The sequence below is a fragment of the Aedes aegypti genome, chromosome 1 (assembly GCF_002204515.2).
Source record: "Aedes aegypti strain LVP_AGWG chromosome 1, AaegL5.0 Primary Assembly, whole genome shotgun sequence".
Taxonomy (NCBI): domain Eukaryota; kingdom Metazoa; phylum Arthropoda; class Insecta; order Diptera; family Culicidae; genus Aedes; species Aedes aegypti.
Window position 1 is genome coordinate 299,171,447 of NC_035107.1, and position 18,061 is coordinate 299,189,507.

At 40.7% G+C, this 18,061-nt stretch overlaps 2 protein-coding genes across 2 annotated transcripts; one reads left to right on the top strand and one right to left on the bottom strand.

Moving 5' to 3' along the window:
• Positions 1-5,749: 5,749 nt before the first annotated feature.
• LOC5568367 (uridine diphosphate glucose pyrophosphatase) lies at positions 5,750-6,703 on the top strand. The gene is made up of 2 exons (XM_001657971.2): positions 5,750-6,117; positions 6,173-6,703. The coding sequence occupies exons 1-2, from the start codon at positions 5,925-5,927 to the stop codon at positions 6,616-6,618; spliced, it is 639 nt and encodes a 212-aa protein (XP_001658021.2). The 5' UTR covers positions 5,750-5,924; the 3' UTR covers positions 6,619-6,703.
• Positions 6,588-17,103, bottom strand: LOC5568366 (NADP-dependent malic enzyme). Its single transcript, XM_001657970.2, has 3 exons — positions 17,084-17,103; positions 15,370-17,024; positions 6,588-6,879 (listed from the first exon to the last, which is right to left on the bottom strand). Exons 1-3 carry the CDS (start codon positions 17,101-17,103, stop codon positions 6,716-6,718), a joined length of 1,839 nt encoding a protein of 612 aa, XP_001658020.2. The 3' UTR covers positions 6,588-6,715.
• Between the last annotated feature and the right edge of the window lie 958 nt (positions 17,104-18,061).

Genomic DNA, 18,061 nt, shown 5'->3' on the forward strand with positions numbered 1-18,061 from the left:
ACGAAGGGTGATTTTCAAAGCCAATGTATGTGCGTGCCTCCAAATGTAGCCTGGAAAAACTTCAGAACAAGCTAAGAAAAATAAAGATCTGAATGATATAAGAATATTTTTATCCAGTTTTGTCATCCCTTTTTAAAAAGTAGAATCTAACATAATATTTGTAAAGAACGAAATGTTCTTTGGAACCCTAAGGGTTTTCCGTGACTAACAAACGTATTTCGGAAAACTTTCACTAGATAAAACAGATTCCCTTTGAGTAGCGTTGTAACTCTATTTTAAAATGTATGTTCGAGGTACAGCCTAATTTTGCAAATGGTGTTAAGTTTTTTGTTCAATGTTAATCTAGCAATATTTTGCAATTTTTCACTTCGAATTTTTTTACACTCATTTCATTTTCCCAAAAACACATTATCTTCATATTCACAAAACCCCCCCTAGAGCCAAATCCTGGTTGCGCTACTGTGTGAAATTGAACATTCATAACTAGTTTCATCTTTTGATCCAAATAAGATAGAAAGATCGAGTGTTCAGATTGATTTATATATTTTAATGTCATACAAATTTCTCATAATTTATAATTAAATAAGTTTTTGGCAAAGTTTTTGAATGATCAAGGTAATCCGAAAGGCAAACAATTTAGCTCGTAATTTTGTCACTAGGTGGCGATAGTGAACACGTTGAATAAAGAATTCCGAGGTTGCCAAGAAAACCAACTTTCACTCTGGATCTTCAACATTTTGTCGAGATATCAAGTTATGGAGGATCGACTGTTATTGAATCTCATGATTTAATAAGATAGAATGTTCATAATGTTGTTCAGATAGCCTTTGGCATTTGGAAGTGGAAATGATTAAGATCAGAATCACATCATATTCAAGTGATTCAGGTCTGATGCATCTTTTGAGGGTATGTTTTACTTCATGTGCGAGTGATTCATGCCTGATGCACATCATATTTAAATTATTGAAGTCAGAAACTCTTCATATCCAAGTGATGCAGGATTGGTTGTCTTTATATCCAAGTGATTCGTGTTGATGCACTCCATACTTTAGTATTCATGTGTTTCAGGTTTAATTCACTAAATAATCAAGTCATTTTTAAATTATTCATTTTCAAGTGATTCGATTCACTCTGTATTTAAGTGATTCTTATCTTTTATTATGTCATTTAGTTTTATTTTACTGCATTTACCAGTTGATCAGGTATGATTCACTCCATGTTCAAGCAGTTTAGGGCTGATTCACTTAATTTTCAACTTCATATTCAAGTAGTACCTGAAAGATTGACTGCATTTTCTAGAGATTCAGGGCCGATTTACTTAATATTTGAGAACATCATTACTGATTCACTCCATCTTTGAGTGATTCAGGTTTGATTTATTCATTTACAAGCGATTCATGTCTGATTTACTTTATGTTCAAGTGTTTAAAGTTTGATTTAATTTATATTTTAGTTATTCGGGTCTGATTTGCTTCATATTTGAGGAACTCAGGACTGATCTACTTCATCGTCATGTGATTCAGGTTTGATTTACTTTATTATAAAATAATTAATTTATGCTTTAATCTCTTCATTTTTTAAATTATTCTTTTTGAAATCTCTCCATAATCGAGACTGATTCGCTATATTCAAATGTTTCAGGCTGTCATGCAATTCAAATCTGATTCACTTTAAATTCAAATGATTCAGAACTGATTCACTCCATAATCAAGTTATTCATGTGGGATTCGCTCCACATCTAAATGATTCGTGTGGGATTCATTGCGTATTCAAGTGCATCAGGTCTGATTAACTTTATAGGTCTAAATTATTTCATATTCACGTTATTCAGGTCTGAATCACTTTATATTCAAGTCTGATTCAGTTCGAGTTTATGTTATTCATTTTAGTTCAACTGCATTTTCCAGTGGTTAATGTCTTCCAATCAGTTAAGTTCATTTTCTAATGATTTAGGTCTTCATGTTCCAATTTTGATGTATTGGAAAACAGGTTCAAAAATAGGGGTTTCCAAAAACTCCTTAGAGAGCTTGCCTGAAGCTTCTGAAAGAGCTTCCTTGAGGATTCAGAACAGGCTTCTCATAAGCTCCTGAATAAGCTTTCCAGAAGCTTCTAAAACAGCTTCCCAGAAGCTTCTGAAAGAGCTTCTCAGAAGCTAAAGAGTTTTTCATAAGTTTCTGAAAGAGCTTCAGAAAAGCTTCTTTAAGCGCCTCCTAGAAGCTTCTGAAAGAATTTTTCAAAAGCTTCTGAAAGAACTTTCCAGGAGCTTCTGAAATACCTTCCCGAAGTTTCTGAAAGAGCTTCCCAGAAACTTTTGAAAGAGTTTTCTAGAAGCTTTTGAAAGAGTTTCCTATAAGCTTCTGAATGTGCTTGCCGGAAGCTTCTGGAAAAGCTTCCCAAAAGCTTTCAAAAGAGCTTCCCAGAAGCTTTTGAAAGAGCTACCCAAAAGATTCTGAAAGAGCTTCCCAAAAGTTGACAAAGCTTCGCATAAGCTTCCTAAAGAGATTCCTAGAGTTTTCTGAAAGTATTCTCAGAAGCTTCTGAAATAGATTTCCAGAAACTTCTGGAAAAGCTTCTTAGAAGCTTCTGAAAGAGCTTTCTAATAGTTTCTGAAAAAGTTTCTGAGAAACCTCTGAAAGAGCTTTCAGAAAGCTCGTGAAAGAACTTCGAGAGCATTCCAGAAACATTAGAAGGAGCTTATCAAAAGCTTCTGTAAGAGCTTCCCAGGATGTTCTGAAAGAGCTTTCCAGTAGCTTTTGAAAATGCTTCTCAGAAGCTTCTAAAAGAGTTTCCAAGAAGCTTCTAAAAGTGGGAAAAAAAACCTTCGCAGTTTCGTAAAAGCTTCTAAAAGAGATTTCCAGAAGCATCTGAAATAGATTCCCAGAAGATTCTGTAATACAATCTCAGAAGCTTCTGAAAGAGCTTCTCAGAATCTTCTTTAAGAGTTTCCCAGAAGCTTCGGAAAGTGCTCTCCAGAATTTTCTGAAAGAGCTTCTCAGAAGCTTCCGGGAATGCTTTTCTCAGAAGCTTCCGGGAAAGCTTTCAAGAAGGTCGTGAAAGAACTTGCAGATCATTCCAGAAGAAAGAGCTTATCAAAACCTTCTGAAAAAGCTTAAGCTTCTGAAAGAGCTTAACGGAAACTTATGAAAGAACTTCCAAGGAGCTTCTTAAAAGGCTTCTGAAAAAGCTGACCAGAAACTTCTGAAAATGCTTCCGAGAAGCTTTTAAAAAAAGTTTTTCAGAATTTTTTGAAAAAGCTTCCCATATTTTTATGAAAAACTTCCCAGAAGCTTCTGAAAGAGCCTCCCAGAAGCTTTTAAAAGAGCTTTTCAGAAGCTTCTAAAAGAACTTTTCAGAAACTTCTGGGAGAGCTTCCGCGAAGCTTCTGAACGACCTTTCGAAATGCTTCTGCAAGAGCTTCCTCAAAAACTTCCTAGTAGCATCTGACAGAGCTTCTTATAAGCTTCCTAAAAGCTTACCCGAAGTTTGTTTAAAAGATCCCCATAAGCTTCTCAATAGCATCCTGGAAACCTCTTCATAAGCTACTGAAATAGCATTCCTGATGGTTCGTGAAGAGTTTTTCAGAAGCTTCTGGGAGAGCTTCCAGTGATCTCGAAAATGAAGAGCTTTCCAGTTGCTTTTGAGAGGACTTCCCAGAAGCTTGGTAGAAAGATTCCCAAGAGCATCTGAAGGAGCTCGTTATAGGCTTTTGAATAAGCTTTAATACGCTTATGAAAAAATTAGTAGATGCTTCTGGACGTTTCTGAAACAGTTCCTTAGGAGCTTCTGAGGCTGTGAACCGTTTCACCAGTTCGTTTAACTTTTAGTTAAAATTTGACAGCTCGATAGTTATTTCCCCTCCGGTTAGAAATAACCCTGCTCTGGAGCATGGTTAAACTTGACATTTCGAAAGTTATTTTTTGCTCCCGTGAAATTGAGAATAACTAACCATCTGTCAACTTCGTTCTGAAATAACTACTCGACTGTCAAAGCTCAAATGGGTCAACTGCGATGTTCAATTTAACCATTTGAGGAGAAAATAACTATCGAAATGTCAAATTTTAACTAATAGTTAAATGAACTGGTGAAACGGTTCACAGCCTGAATGAATTTTTTAGAATGTTTTGAAAGAGCTTCCCGGAACCTTTTGTGACATCTCCATTGAAGCTACTGGGAGAACTTTCCCGAATCTTCTGGAAGAACTGGTCTGATGCTTCTAAATAACTTCTTTGAAAGTTTACTAGATGTTTTTGAATTTGCTTCTCACAATCAGAAGATTCTAAAAAAGCACCCAATAAATATTTTAAAAAGCATCCAGACGCCTCTGGAAGGGCTTTTTTGAAGCTTTCTGTAGAGTTTGTTTGAAGGTTTTTAAAGAGCTTACCTAAAGCTTCTGAAAAAAGTGTTAAAGATCTTGGCAGAAATTACCAAAAAATATTTAATAGTTTTACAGAGATTAGAAATTTTAGAATTGTGTATGGACTACACTGAAAATATCTCTCCATATTTTATCCAAAATCTATTTCGTAAAACAATATTTTTGGCGCTTGGGAGGAACCAGATCCACAGCACCTACAAAACCTGGTGAAAAGCATGCTGAAGCGCCTCAGCAAGTCGTTAAGGCCAAAGGAGGACACATTAACTAATAAATTGCTTTTTGTTTCACTTCAATTAATCTTTTCTGGGGCCAAGAAGGAAGTAGACACTTTTTTTAATTTTAATTTTTTTAATACTAATTGGTTTTTTTGAGTAAAACTCTTTTTTTTTCATCAAAATTTCGTAAGTGCAACATTAAATGAATATCAAAAATAAAATATCAAAAAAGACTTAAGTGTGTTAATTTTAATTTAAACCAAATTAAAATAAAACATCTACTTATATCTTCAAATATCCAAGAAAACAAAATACTTCAATTAAGTTGAACAACAAGTCAGGTAAAAACAACTAAAACTTGGAATTGAATTTCAACCATATTTTTCGTTGTTTCAAACTACAAGTTTTTTTTTGTGATCTTAAACTGATTGGGCTTCTCAAATCTAATCGTATACATTGTGTGTAGAAGATTTGTACCATTATTATAACGTAACCCAACAACGGTTGCAACCCAGCATGGCACTTTAACCAACCACCATGCTCGAATTCCTATTAGATTCCAGCGTCAATAAAATTGTGCACATCCTTAAAAATGTCTTCTCACAGTTTGAGCTGGTTTCACTTGAGGGATCGAAAAAATTGTTGTTCTCCTAATTTTTGTATATAAATTGAGACACCGCGTAACAATGACTTAATTTAAATAAGTGAAAAAATAATGATTTTTATCATTTTCCAGTAGAACAAATTCAGTTTTGCAGAAGAAATTTCTGACAGTGCGCTGGTTCACACTACTATGAAAATAGCATTACAGTCGCATGGTTCTGGTCTTTGATTAACCATCTGTTATACGTTTGATGTATAACAGTGTTCACTACGAAACAGAATCTGATTGGATTTCAAATTTGTTTATTTTTAAAAAGCTGATTATTTGACCAATGGTTATCTAAAGAAAAATTTTCATGAATTTCATGGTTTTATGATATGTTAATTTCAAGCTTTCAATTCACATCTTGTGTGATTTCTGATAATATCATTAATTTTGATACCCACTCTTTCAAATCTGCGATTTGAACCGTTCACAACACATTTTGTTGTTCAAACTGTTCTAAAGCTACCCTCCACCAACTCATACCATCATACAAATTATTATGTCAATAATCAAATCCTTGAGCTGTCAGTCCATCGTTGGCCTCTGCATCGCAACCACACGACGAACACCGTCGCGGTCGATTTCTCCGTTCTTCGTTCTGCGAGAACATCCGAAGTGGCCTACTGCGATTGGCAGCAGCGCTCCTGTCATACTCAACTCCATTGACGACCAGGAAACGGCGACGATGAACGACATCAGCAACATCTACTACGGTCGACTGCCGGAGGATTCGCCGTACGTGAAACCGTTCCGCTTCTACTACACGCAAAATGGGAAGGAGAAGTCGTGGGATCTGCTGAAGGTGCACGATTCCGTTTCGGTCGTGATTTTTAATACGACCCGGCAGAAGCTGGTGCTGGTGAAGCAGTTCCGTCCAGGTAAGTTGGTCGTTGCATATTGAAGTGAATGAACTATAAATTTTATCTGTTGAAGCCGTCTATCACGGGTTGGTATCGGAGGAAGCTGGCGCGGATGGGCGGAGTATTGATATGAAGAAGTACCCGCCCAGTTTGGCGGTGACCTTGGAGCTGTGCGCCGGAATCGTTGATAAGCCAATTCCGCTGGCGGAGATTGCTCGGGAAGAGGTTCTGGAAGAGTGCGGGTATGATGTTCCGGTTGAACGGTTGGAGCAGATCATTAGCTACAGGTCTGGTGTTGGGACGTCCGGAGCACTGCAGGTGATGTTCTACGTGGAAGTTACCGATCAGGATAAGGTCGAGGCGGCAGGAGGAGGAGTTGGAGATGAGATTATCGAAGTGGTGGAACTTAGCTTGGCAGAGGCTTCCAAGCTGATGGAGAAGGGAAGTGTGCTGACCAGTCCACCGGCATTCCTGTTTGGAGTTCTTTGGTTCCTTACCAATCGGGCACCCAAGGCTTAGTGATTAAAACAGAAGGGTTTTATAAGAGTAATAATTTGTTATCTAATTGGTTGACGTATAATAAAATAGGCTTCATGAAATACAAGAAAGTAGTAAGTTACGAATCATTTAAACATGGATCCTTAACGGTTCCCTGGGGTTTGCAATGGTTTTGCGGCCATCGCCAAGTAGCAGGGAGAGATCGTTCGTAGCAGAAGCTGTATTGATGCGATTTTATGAGAGCGAGCTTGTCTTCGGGTTCGGGATATCTGGACGCGATTCCTGAAATAGTATTCAAGATAAGAAATCGTCTTAGAAATGAACAATGGGTAATTCTCGCTGAAATCAGGCCGCTACCGACACATATGGTTAGAATTATAAAAAATTTTCGCTGTTATAATATAATAGGCTCTGTCGGGGATTATCCTGAACAGTCTTCGATATGGAAGTTGCTAGGGATTCTCCAAACATTCTATTTCTATCCAGAATGTTCTGCAGTTTTTTTTATTAATCTGCTTGGAGTTCTTCCACGAATCCATATTAAATACTAGGGATTCCACCAGAAATATTTTTTGGGATACAATCAGGATTTTTATCAAGAATTATTCTAAAAATGATGAGAAACTCTTCAGGCATATTTGTAGGAGTTCATCCTGGCTTCCTTCAAAGATCTTTTAAAAATTATTCAGGATTTTCTCCACTGATTCCTTCATCAATCTATTAAAAAGTGATTTCTTCAGTAATTCTTCAGGGCCAAGAATTTCTCCAGAGAAAGCTATAACATTTTTTCAAAGATTCACTCAGGAGCTCCTTTAGAAGTTAGTTACAAGGATTCCTTTACGCATTACTCAGGAATCACATCACGATAGCTTTGAAAAACTTGTCCAGGGATGCCTCAAGATAATCATAATCAGAAATTCCCCCAGGGATTTCACCAGGGCTTTTGTCAGGGCTTCTTCCTCAAATTCCACCAGGAAATTCTTCAGTGAATCCTTCTAGTATTTTTGCTACACATTCCTCTGGTATTTATCTAATATCTCCCCAAAAGATTTCAACAGTGATTTTCCCAATGCATTCTTCAAGAATTCCACCAAAAAATCATCCATAGTTTCGTTTAAGAATTCCTTCAGCGAAACTTCAGAAACTACCAAACAGATTCTTTCAGGTCTATTCTCCTAGGAATTCCTCTAGAAATTCTTAAAGAGATTGTTCAAGGAATCCCTCCTAAGAAATTACTATAGGGATTCCATAAAAATTCCATCAATAATCTTCCAGTGCTTCTTCCAGTGATTTCCCCAGGAATTCCACCACAGATTCCTCCAGAAAACCTTTCAGAAATTCAACCATACATTCTTCCAGGAATTGCTTCAGGGATTCCTACATGAGTTGCTCTAGAAATTCATTCAAAAATTCCTACAGAATATATCCTACAGAATACACGCAGAAATTAACTCCAGGAATTAGAACAGTGATTCTACCCAGAAGAGCAAGCATTCAAGCATTCCACCAGAAAGCCTTAAGGATTCCACAAGAAATATTGCTCAATAGATTTTTCCAGAAATTAAAAAAAATATATATATGTCGCTTCAGGGATTCAACCAGGGATTTCTTTGAGTAAATTCAGTGAAATCCCTGGATAAATAATCTTTTGCAATTTTGTAGAAGCTTCCTGAAGGGATACCTAGAGTAGAGAAAGGAAGAAATTCTAGTTCAATGCACCACGGAATTCCTGGTAGATTCTCTCGAGGAAATGAAAAGCAAATCATTTGAAGATTTATCTGGTAGAACCATTGGCGAAACTGTGGAAGTTTTTTTTTTTGTGGTGGAACCACTGGCGAAAATCTGGTAAAACTCTGGTGAAATTCCCAGTTTTAACTTTGGAAGAACTCCTGGTAAAATTCTTAAAGTAAACTACTCTTTCGAAAAAATATTGGTGAAATAGGTCGCGAAAATACTAGCGAAGTATCACAAGGAATCTCATCCTTGAGGAACTCCTGGTATAATCTCTGGAGGAATTCCAGGTGAAATCCCTGAACCATAATGAAATCCTCTGAGGAACTACTGATGAAATTCCAAGAAGTACGACTGCTGGAATTCCTAAAGATACTTCTGATAGAATCCCTAAAGAAACTCCTTATGAAATTCGTGAAAGAATTCCTAAATATGTTCTACTGATCTACTGATGGAATCATTGGACAAAATTCTGATGAAATTCCTAGAAAAACTCCTGATAGAATCCTCTCGAGAAATTCCAGGTGAAATCTTTGAAAGAGCTCCTGATGGATCCCTGCAGAAACTTCTGATGGAATATCTAGAGGAACTCCTGATAAAATCCCCAGAGGAGTTCTAGATAAAATCCTTAAAGGAACTCCTGATGGAATGGCTGGAAATATTTCTGATGTAATGCCTGGAGGAACTCCTTATGATATCCCTAGAACCCCTAAAGGTACACCTGATGGAATCCCTATAGGAACTTCTTATGGAATCCTTGGAAGAATTCTTTAACATGTTCCTGAAAGAACTACTGATGGAACTATTGGAAGAACTCCTAATGAAATTCCTAGAAGAACTCCTGATGGAATCCCTTAAGGAACTTCTGATAAAAACCCAAATGGAATTCCATGCAGACCATCTTCGATCCTCTCGGCCTTGTTGGCCCCGAATAGCTACCGCAAAGCTATTCATGCAACGTTTGTGGAAGCTCAAGAACGAAGATAAGTCGCCGTACGAATGGGATCGTCCACTACCAGATAAGCTGCAAGATGAATGGAAGCAGTTTCATGCAACACTCCCGATTCTCGCTGAAATTAAAATTCCCCGCTTCGTATCACTGCCTGATGTTTCTAAAACCGAGCTACATTTCTTCTCCGATGCCTCCGAAGTAGCGTATGGAGCTTGCTGCTACGTCCGTGCGTTGGATGCAGAAGAGGTGAAGGTTCAATTCCACGAAGCTGTATCATAAAGTGCAGCAGTCGATCAAAACCCCAGCAGAAGGCTCTTTCTGGACCGACTCCACCACCGTCATCCAATGGTTGAAATCTCCGGCAAGCCGGTGGAAAACATTTGTTGCAAATCGTGTTTCCACCGATGTTTCTTCTTGGTTCCACGTACCAGGAATAGAAAACCCAGCTAACGAACTGTCCCGTGATCTGCTACCCACGGATCTCATCAACCAAACCATATGGTGGAAGAGCCCGCACTGATTTTTGGAATTCCCAAACCGTTGGCCGATTTTGAACGATCCAGTGGGAGAATCCGCCACAGCCATCAAAGAAGCTCGAAAGGTAACACTCACCACGATCATCGCCTCATAAGATCAACTACCGGATCAGCTGTTCGCCGTGTCATAGCGTACTGTCTGAAGTACATCAAAGCTCTTCGAGGAGCAGTACGAACATCAATCAAGCCAAGTAGCAGCATTCTGTCGACAGTTGACCTTGAAGCCGCCGATCGTGCACTAATTCGTCTTGCCCAATCACAACTCTACTCGGAAGTGCTATCCGCTGGCAAGAAATCGTTGAAGTCCTCCTCGCTCAAGCTGCTAAAGCCTCATGTCCACGATGACGGAATCCTCCGTGTCGGTGGACGCCTTTCGAATGCCGAAATTCCGGAGTGCGTCAAGCAGCCAATCGTTCTATCTGCAAAACATCCCTTGGCACAACTGCTCGCCGAACACTACCACAAGGTTCTGCTCCACGCCGGACCTCAATGATGCTGGCGACAATGCGCCAGAAATATTGGGTCATCGGAGGAAGGAATCTTGTTCGTCGCACGTATCATCATTGCATCAAGTGCTTCCGGAACAAACCCATCCTCATTCAGCAAAGTACAGCAGATCTTCCCAAATCTCGTGTCACTCCGGCACATCCCTTCGCCATCTCCGGTGTCGATTATTGCGGGCCTGTGTTAATCAAGTGGCCCATCCGCAATCGAGTACCAACCAAGGCATACATCGGCATCTTCGTTTGTTTCGCTACAAGAGCTGTACATATTGAGCTGATCACGGATCTCTCCACACGTCGCCAGTCGCGGCCTTGTTTGAGAAATTCACTAGGACAACGGGACCGCCTTCAAGGGAGGAGCTAACGCTATCTATGGAATTTATGAAATGCTGAAGTCCAGTGATGCAGACCGAAATCAGATCCAGACCTGGTGCGCTGAAAGGCAGATCCAGTGGAAGTTCATCCCTCTCCGCGCACCACACTTTGGTGGATTGTGGGAAGCAGCGGTGAAGTCAGCAAAGCACCATCTGCTGCGTGATTACTGAGACGTCCGATTTGAAAACGGTCTTCGGCAAAGTTGTAGCTGATGAATGTATCTCACAGTATCAACGTAGCACTAATCCTCAAGAGCACATGGGCAAACACTATGACCGATTGAATGAATTGCTTGCTTTTCCCATAGTAATTCCCATATAAAATTTAAAGGGCTTGTGCAGTCTCAGCTTTCATCCGAATGAGCTCAAATTTTGGGAGGACACTCAGAATTTGATCTAAAATCGAATGAGCGGTGTGGAGCAAAAACGATTTTTTGAACCACTCTAATGGTTACGTTGCTGGCAGATAGAAATGTGCCTCAACTCGAGGCCGTTGACTCCAATTTCGTCCGATCCCGCTGATTTAGAAGTGCGGACACCCGGTCACTTCCTGGTAGGATGAATCCTTCATGCCGTTCTGGAACCAAGCTGCGTCGATACTCCAGACAACCGGTTGAACAACTGGCCGTTCACCCAGAAGCTGTTCCAGCGTATTTGAGCTCGTTGGTATCCGGAATACCTCGCACAACTCCAATCGCGTGCAACGAAAGGTTGTGAGTCACCAGTCCCGGTCCAGGTGGGCCAAATTGTAATCATCAAGAACGAAAATCTTGTTCCTGTGCAGTGACCGCTTGGAAGAACCACCCAGTTGCATCCAGAGAAAGACGGAGTTTTTCGCGTCGTTACTATGAATACTGCAAATTCCGACGGCGTAGTGAGGCCAGTTGCGAAGGTCGCAATTCTGCCTCTTCCAACGGATGTTGAACAGGAACAATCAACAAGCAACAGTTCCTGATTCTCCAAAGACCGGTAGAGCTGTGCAGAACATGCTAAACGCGCTTTTGAAGCGGTATTAGGTGATTAGCGTTTCAATAACTTATCATGTTTCCGTTCCATCTACCGGGTCTTACATTGTTCTAGTTCGTTCATGCCAACAATTAATCAACTCCGATCGTCGATCGCCGCTGAAATTCATCGCATCAGCCTGATCAAATCCTTCAAGAAGTTCAGCAATCACCAACCCTGAAGTACCTCAAGTATTCTGTAACTACAAAGACCGGTAAAGCAGTCCGAAACTGGCTCAATGCGCATAAAAGTCGCAATCAGGTGATTAGCGTTCCTTTACTTCTAGCCAGATCGTTTGATTGCAGTTCCAGATCATCGTTCCATTCATCTCCATCGTATCTCGTCTTCAATTTACTATCTCGTTCATTGAGTCGTTTTGAATAAAGCGCTGAGGCACGAACAAGAACGGAATTTAAGCTGTGATCCGAAATCGACAGCAGTGGCCAAGGGGCAATCAAATCATTTGATTAATAACGTTTCGGTTGGTGTTCAATTCGTGCAACGTGTGGGGGCGATCTAAGCGATCGAATCTTTGATCGAGTGAAAGTGAAATCATTCTACCTTCGGTGAAGAAGGAGAAGATTCATCGTGAAGCCATCGAGTGATGCTAATTTGTGTTCTACGTTCTTGTGCTCCGTTCGAGGTTCGAACGGGAAGAAAAATCTTCGATCCTGGCACATATAGAGTCCCAGCTTGTTATATAGAAGAAATCCTGATGGAATTCTTTGAGAAATTCTTGATCTAATCTCTGGAGGAACTCCAGGTGGAATCACTGATGGAACTCATTATAGAATCCCTGGGAGAGCTACTGATGAAATTCCCAGAAAAACTCCTGATGTAATTCCTCAAGGTACTCCTGAAATAATCCCTATACAAACTTTTGATGTAATCTTTGGAAGAATATCTAAATATGTTTCTAAAGGAACTCCTGATGGAATCATTGAAAGAACTCCTGATAGAATCCCTTGAGGAATTTCAGGTGAAATTTCTTTGAAGGAACTCCAGAACTCCTGGAGAAATTTCTGATGAAATTACTAGAGGAACTCCTAATGAAATCTCTGGAGGAGTTCCAGGTGGAATCCCTGACCAAACTCTTGATGGAATCCATAGAAAAAATTCTGATGGAATCCCCAGAAGAACGCTTGATGGAATCCCTAGAGAAATTTCCAAAGTTGTACGTGGAAGGAATCTTGATGGAAACCCTGCAGTAACTTCAGATGGAATTCTTCATGAAATTCATGATGGAAGCTTTAGAAGTGCTAGTGATGGAATTCTTTTGCAAACTGCTGTCAAATCCGTAGAATTTCTCCTGATCACTAGAGAAAATACTGATGGAATTCCTGTAGAAACACTAGATGAAATCCCTGAAGGAATTTTTTACGGATTTCCTGGCAGAATTTCTGAAGGATTTCGTGGAGAAATCCTTACAAGAACTTCTGACGGTTACTTCTGAAGTTCTCGTAATGAAATCCTGCAAAAAGCTTTTAAAATAATCTCTAGAGGAACTCCTGATGGAAACCTTAAGGAATTTCAGGTGAAATTTCTGATGGAATCTCTGTAGAAATTCATGGTACAATTCATGTAGGAATTATTTGTCGAAACTGTTGATAGAAGCCAGAAGCTAGAGGCTAGAAGCTGGAAGTTAGTAGAAACTAGACGCTAAAAGCTAGGAGCTAGAAATTGAAGGCCAGGAGCTAGAAGCTAGAAGCTAAAAGCTAAAAGCTAGAGGCCAGGAGCTTGAAGCTAGAAGCAAGAAGCTAAAAGCTAGAAGCAAATGCTAGATGCTAAAGCTAGGAACTAGAAGCTCAAAGTTAGAAGCTAGAAGCTAGACGCAACATGCTAGAAGCTAGAAGCGAGAAGATGGAAGACATAATACAGAAGATAGAAGATAGAAACTAGAAGCTAGAAGCTAGAAGTCAGAAGCCACAAGCAAAAGCTACAAGATAGATGCTAGAAGCCAGAGGCCAGACGCAAAAGCTGGAAACCAGATGCTAGAAGCTAGAAGCGAAAGCTAGAAGCTAGAGGCTAGACGTTAGGAGCTAGCCGCTAGAAGCTAGAAGCCATAAGAAAAAGTTAGAAGCAAGAAGCCAGAAGCAAAAGCTAGAATCTAGAAGCTAGAACCTAGAAGCAAAAGCTAGAAGCAAGAAGCTAGAAGCTAAAAGTAAGGAACTAGTCACTAGAAGCTAGAAGCAAAAACTAGAAGCAAAAGCTAGAATCTAGAGGCAAGAAGCTAGAAGTTAGGAGGTAGCCGCTAGAAGATTTAAGCTAGAAGAAAATGCTAGAAGCTAGAGGCTAGGAGCTAGAAGCTAGAAGCTAGAAGCCAGAAGCAAAAACTAGAAGCTAGAATCTAGAAGCAAAAGCTAGAAGCTAGAGACTAGAAGATGGAAGCTAGCCGCTAGAAGCTAGAAGCAAAAGCAAGAAGCTAGAAGCAAAATCTAGGCGTAAGAAGCTAGAGGCTACGAGCAAAAGCTAGAAGCTGGAAGCTAGACGAAACGAGCTAGCCGCTAGAAGCCATAAGCAAAAGCTGTAAGCCAGATGCTAGAAGCTAGAAGCAAGAAACTAGTAGCGAGAAGCTAGAGGCTAGACGTTAGGAGCTAGCCGCTAGAACCTAGAAGCCAGAAGCAAAAGCTAGAAGCTAGTAGCAAAAGCTAGAAGCAAAAAGCTAGTAGCAAAAGCTAGAAGCAAGAAGCTAGAAACAAAAGCTAAAAGTAAAGTAAGGAACTAGCAATTAGAAGCAAAAGCTAGAAGCTAGAGGCAAGAAACTAGAAGTTAGGAGGTAGCCGCTAGAAGCTAGAAGTTAGAAGCCATAAGCAAAAGCTTAAGATAGATGCTAGAAGCTAGAGGCCAGAAGCAAAAGCTAGAAGCTAGATGCTAGAAGCTAGATGCTAGAAGCTAGGAGCTAGAAGCTAGAAGCAAGAAGCTAGAAGCCAGAAGCAAAAGCTAGAATATAGAAGCTAGAATCTAGAAGCAAAAGCTAGAAGCTAGAGGCTAGAAGTCAAAAGTAAGCAACTAGCCACTAGAAGCTACAAGCAAAAGCTAGAAGTTAGAAGTAAAAACTAGAAGCAAAAGCTAGAAGCTAGAGGCAAGAAGCTAGAAGCTAGCAACTAGAAGCGAGATGCTAGAGGCTAGAAGCTAGAAACAAGAAGCCGGAAGCAAAAGCTATAAGCTAGAAGCAAAAGCTTTAAGCTGGAGGCTAGAAGCTAGAAGCTCGAGGCAAGCAGCCAGAAGTTAGTAGCTAGCCGCTAGAAGCTAGAAGCCAGAAGCTAGAGGTTAGAAGCTAGAAGCAAGAAGCTAGAAGCTAGAAGCCAGATGCTAGAGGCTAGAAGCTAGCAGCTAGAAACTAGAAGCTGTAGGCTAGAAGTTAGAGACTAGAAGCTAGAAGATAGCATTAGAAGATAGAAAATTGAAGATAGAAGAGAGAAGAAAGAAGATAAAAGATAGATTATAGAATATAGAAGATATCAGATTGAATATAGATAGATAGATAGGAAAAGAAAAAAAGGATTTATCAATATCAATCAATGGCATATAAAAGGTTCTCAAATTTAAGTCAACCAAAACACTTCTCTAAACTTGACAAATTCTAGCGTACAGCGACAACAAAATTGAGTTCAAAACATATCTGCCGATGGCGGCCTGATTTCATCGAGAATTACTATACAACAACTAACCTTTTTGGTACGCATATTCAAGCACACCGACAGCTATTTCAATCGAGCATTGCTTGATGCTGCTCAACGGTGGATACAGCAATCCCTTGGACAAATCTTCTTCAGAAACCTTATTGGCAACGACCTCCGCAGCCTTCAGAAAAATATCGTCCGATATGTGATGGATTCCGGATGCAATCACCCCCAAGGCCACTCCCGGGAATACATACGCGTTGTTTCCCTGACCTGTGACGAAGGTCTTTCCGTTGAATTCCACCGGTGGAAATGGAGATCCTGACGCGAATAAGCAACGACCATCCGTAAAGTCGTACGCCTCTTGAGCTGTGCATTCCGCCATGGCCGTTGGATTCGATAAGGCAAATATTATCGGACGTTCATTACAGTCTGCCATGGTTCTGAGAACATCCTTATTGAACGCGCCTGCGGCGGCCGAAGCTCCGATCAGCACAGACGGTTGGACCTTTTTGACAACCTCCAAGAAGTCTTTGGTCGGACATTTGTCTTTAGCGTACCGGATCTTGTGACCCTCCAGCTCCCCTTCTTCTCTTTCTTTCGCCAGCAGCCCTTGTTTGTCAAACATCCAAATTTTCTCCTGAGCTTGATCCTCCGGAATCCCGTCAGATTCCATCGCTCTCACCAAAAGATCAGCAATCCCAATCGCTGCCTCACCCGCTCCTAGGAACAGAAACTTGTGTTCGGACATGCTCCGCCCCACAATCTTCTGCGAAGCCATCAACCCTGCCACCACAATGGCCGCCGTTCCTTGAATGTCATCGTTGAACGTACAGTACGAGTTCCGATATCTATCCAAGAACTTGAACGCGTTCTTATTCCCGAAATCCTCGAACTGAATCAGCGTATTCTGTCCGTACCTCTTCACCACGGCCGCCATGAACTCGTCAATCAACGCGTCGTACTCTTCCCCTCTCACCCGCTTCTGCTTCAACCCAATATACAACGGATCCTGCAGAAACTCCTCGTTGTTCGTCCCCACGTCGATCACCACCGGCAAGCATTGATGTGGCTTCACTCCGGCCAGCGCCGTATACAAGGCCAGCTTTCCCACCGGAATTCCCATCCCTTGCGCGCCCAAATCCCCCAGTCCCAATATGCGTTCCCCATCCGTCACCACGATCGCCCTCACGTCCATCTCGGGCCAGTTCTTCAACACCTCGTAGACATGTCCCCGATCGTTGATCGTCACGAACAACCCGACCGACCGCCGAAAGATAAACCCGAACTTCTGACAGGCCAGCCCCACCGTCGGCGTGTAGACGATCGGCATCATTCGCTCGATGTCTTCGGTGAGCAGCCGGAAGAACAGCTTCTCGTTGCGATCGTGCAGTTCGACCATGTAGACGTACTTGTGCAGGTCTTCCTTGTAGCGGGAGAATGCTAGGCGACAGAGTTCCAGTTGTTCATCAAGGGTGCGAATCTGGGCCGGGAGTAGACCGTGAATGCCGAGCGATTGACGCTCTTCCAGGGTGAAGGCGAGGCCTTTGTTCAGCCTGGGTTCGCGCAGGTGGTCGTAGCCGCGAAGTTGACCCGGCATTATGAGGCCGCCGTTGGAGTCGTTGAAGGTGCGATGGATGATAAACGAGGGGGATTTTGGGAAGAGTCGACGTGTTAGTACAGGAACTCCTCGGGAACGTGACCTACGTGGTGATAGGGGTTGTTGAGACGGTGTTGAATAAAAAGCTGAACCATTACTTACAATACTATTATTATTCGCATTTTTGTAAATGTAATGAGAAATTTGGACAAAATATTGTGATTACTTCTAAATCAAAATATTGATAGATCAAGATGATCGGAATATGCCTTCTTCGATCGTAAATTGATGTCAACATATGTGAAACTTTTTAAACACCATTTCTTCACTGTTTTTGTCTCTCATTTTTTCTTAATACAGTTGAGTATTTTGATTGATTGGAAATTTGTTGTCTTTGACAATTAAGTGCTATTGAGTCGTGAATTGTTCAATTAAGAGTTATTGCGCTAAGTGCACCTTAAAGCACGTGTTGTATACAATAAGCTTGGTTTTAAAATAGGTTCAATATTCAGTACTCTCGTACGATCATTATTGTAAAACAGTTATGTTTACAACAAAGGCACTGTTCACGCCAAATGTGAACGTCCGATCATGATTTTACCCACTATAAAAATTCTCCATACACAGCGTCCCTCCTGTAGAATAGATAGGATAGTAATCTGCAATATCTTCACTGTACCTTCTACCTACTAATTATATTACGTGAATACAGTTTTGAAATCATTACATTCGTGTATTTGTTGTGATTAGAAATCTGAAGAACTTAGTTCCCGCATGTCTACTATGAACACTCAAGTTACTGTACTGTTAACTGCACCCCAGGCCATGAGTCCGGCCAGTGTCTATCAGCGGCGTCAACAGGCACTGCCAGTGGATACAAAATTTACACTGAAAAATGCTACAACTGGTTGTCGAAATACGTGTATCTGTCAAAAGATACGCAATTACGGCGAAATTCAAAGGCGTAATATTCAAATCTACATACAGTCATCTTTCCCTTACTCGATATTCCGTATCTCAGTTGCACTGATTTTGTGTTCTATAACCCGATATCTCCCTAACTCGATGGTCCCTTCAATATCGACTTATGGAGAGTTGACTGTATTTCATTCCCTGTTTTTTTTATTATAAAGTTAATGT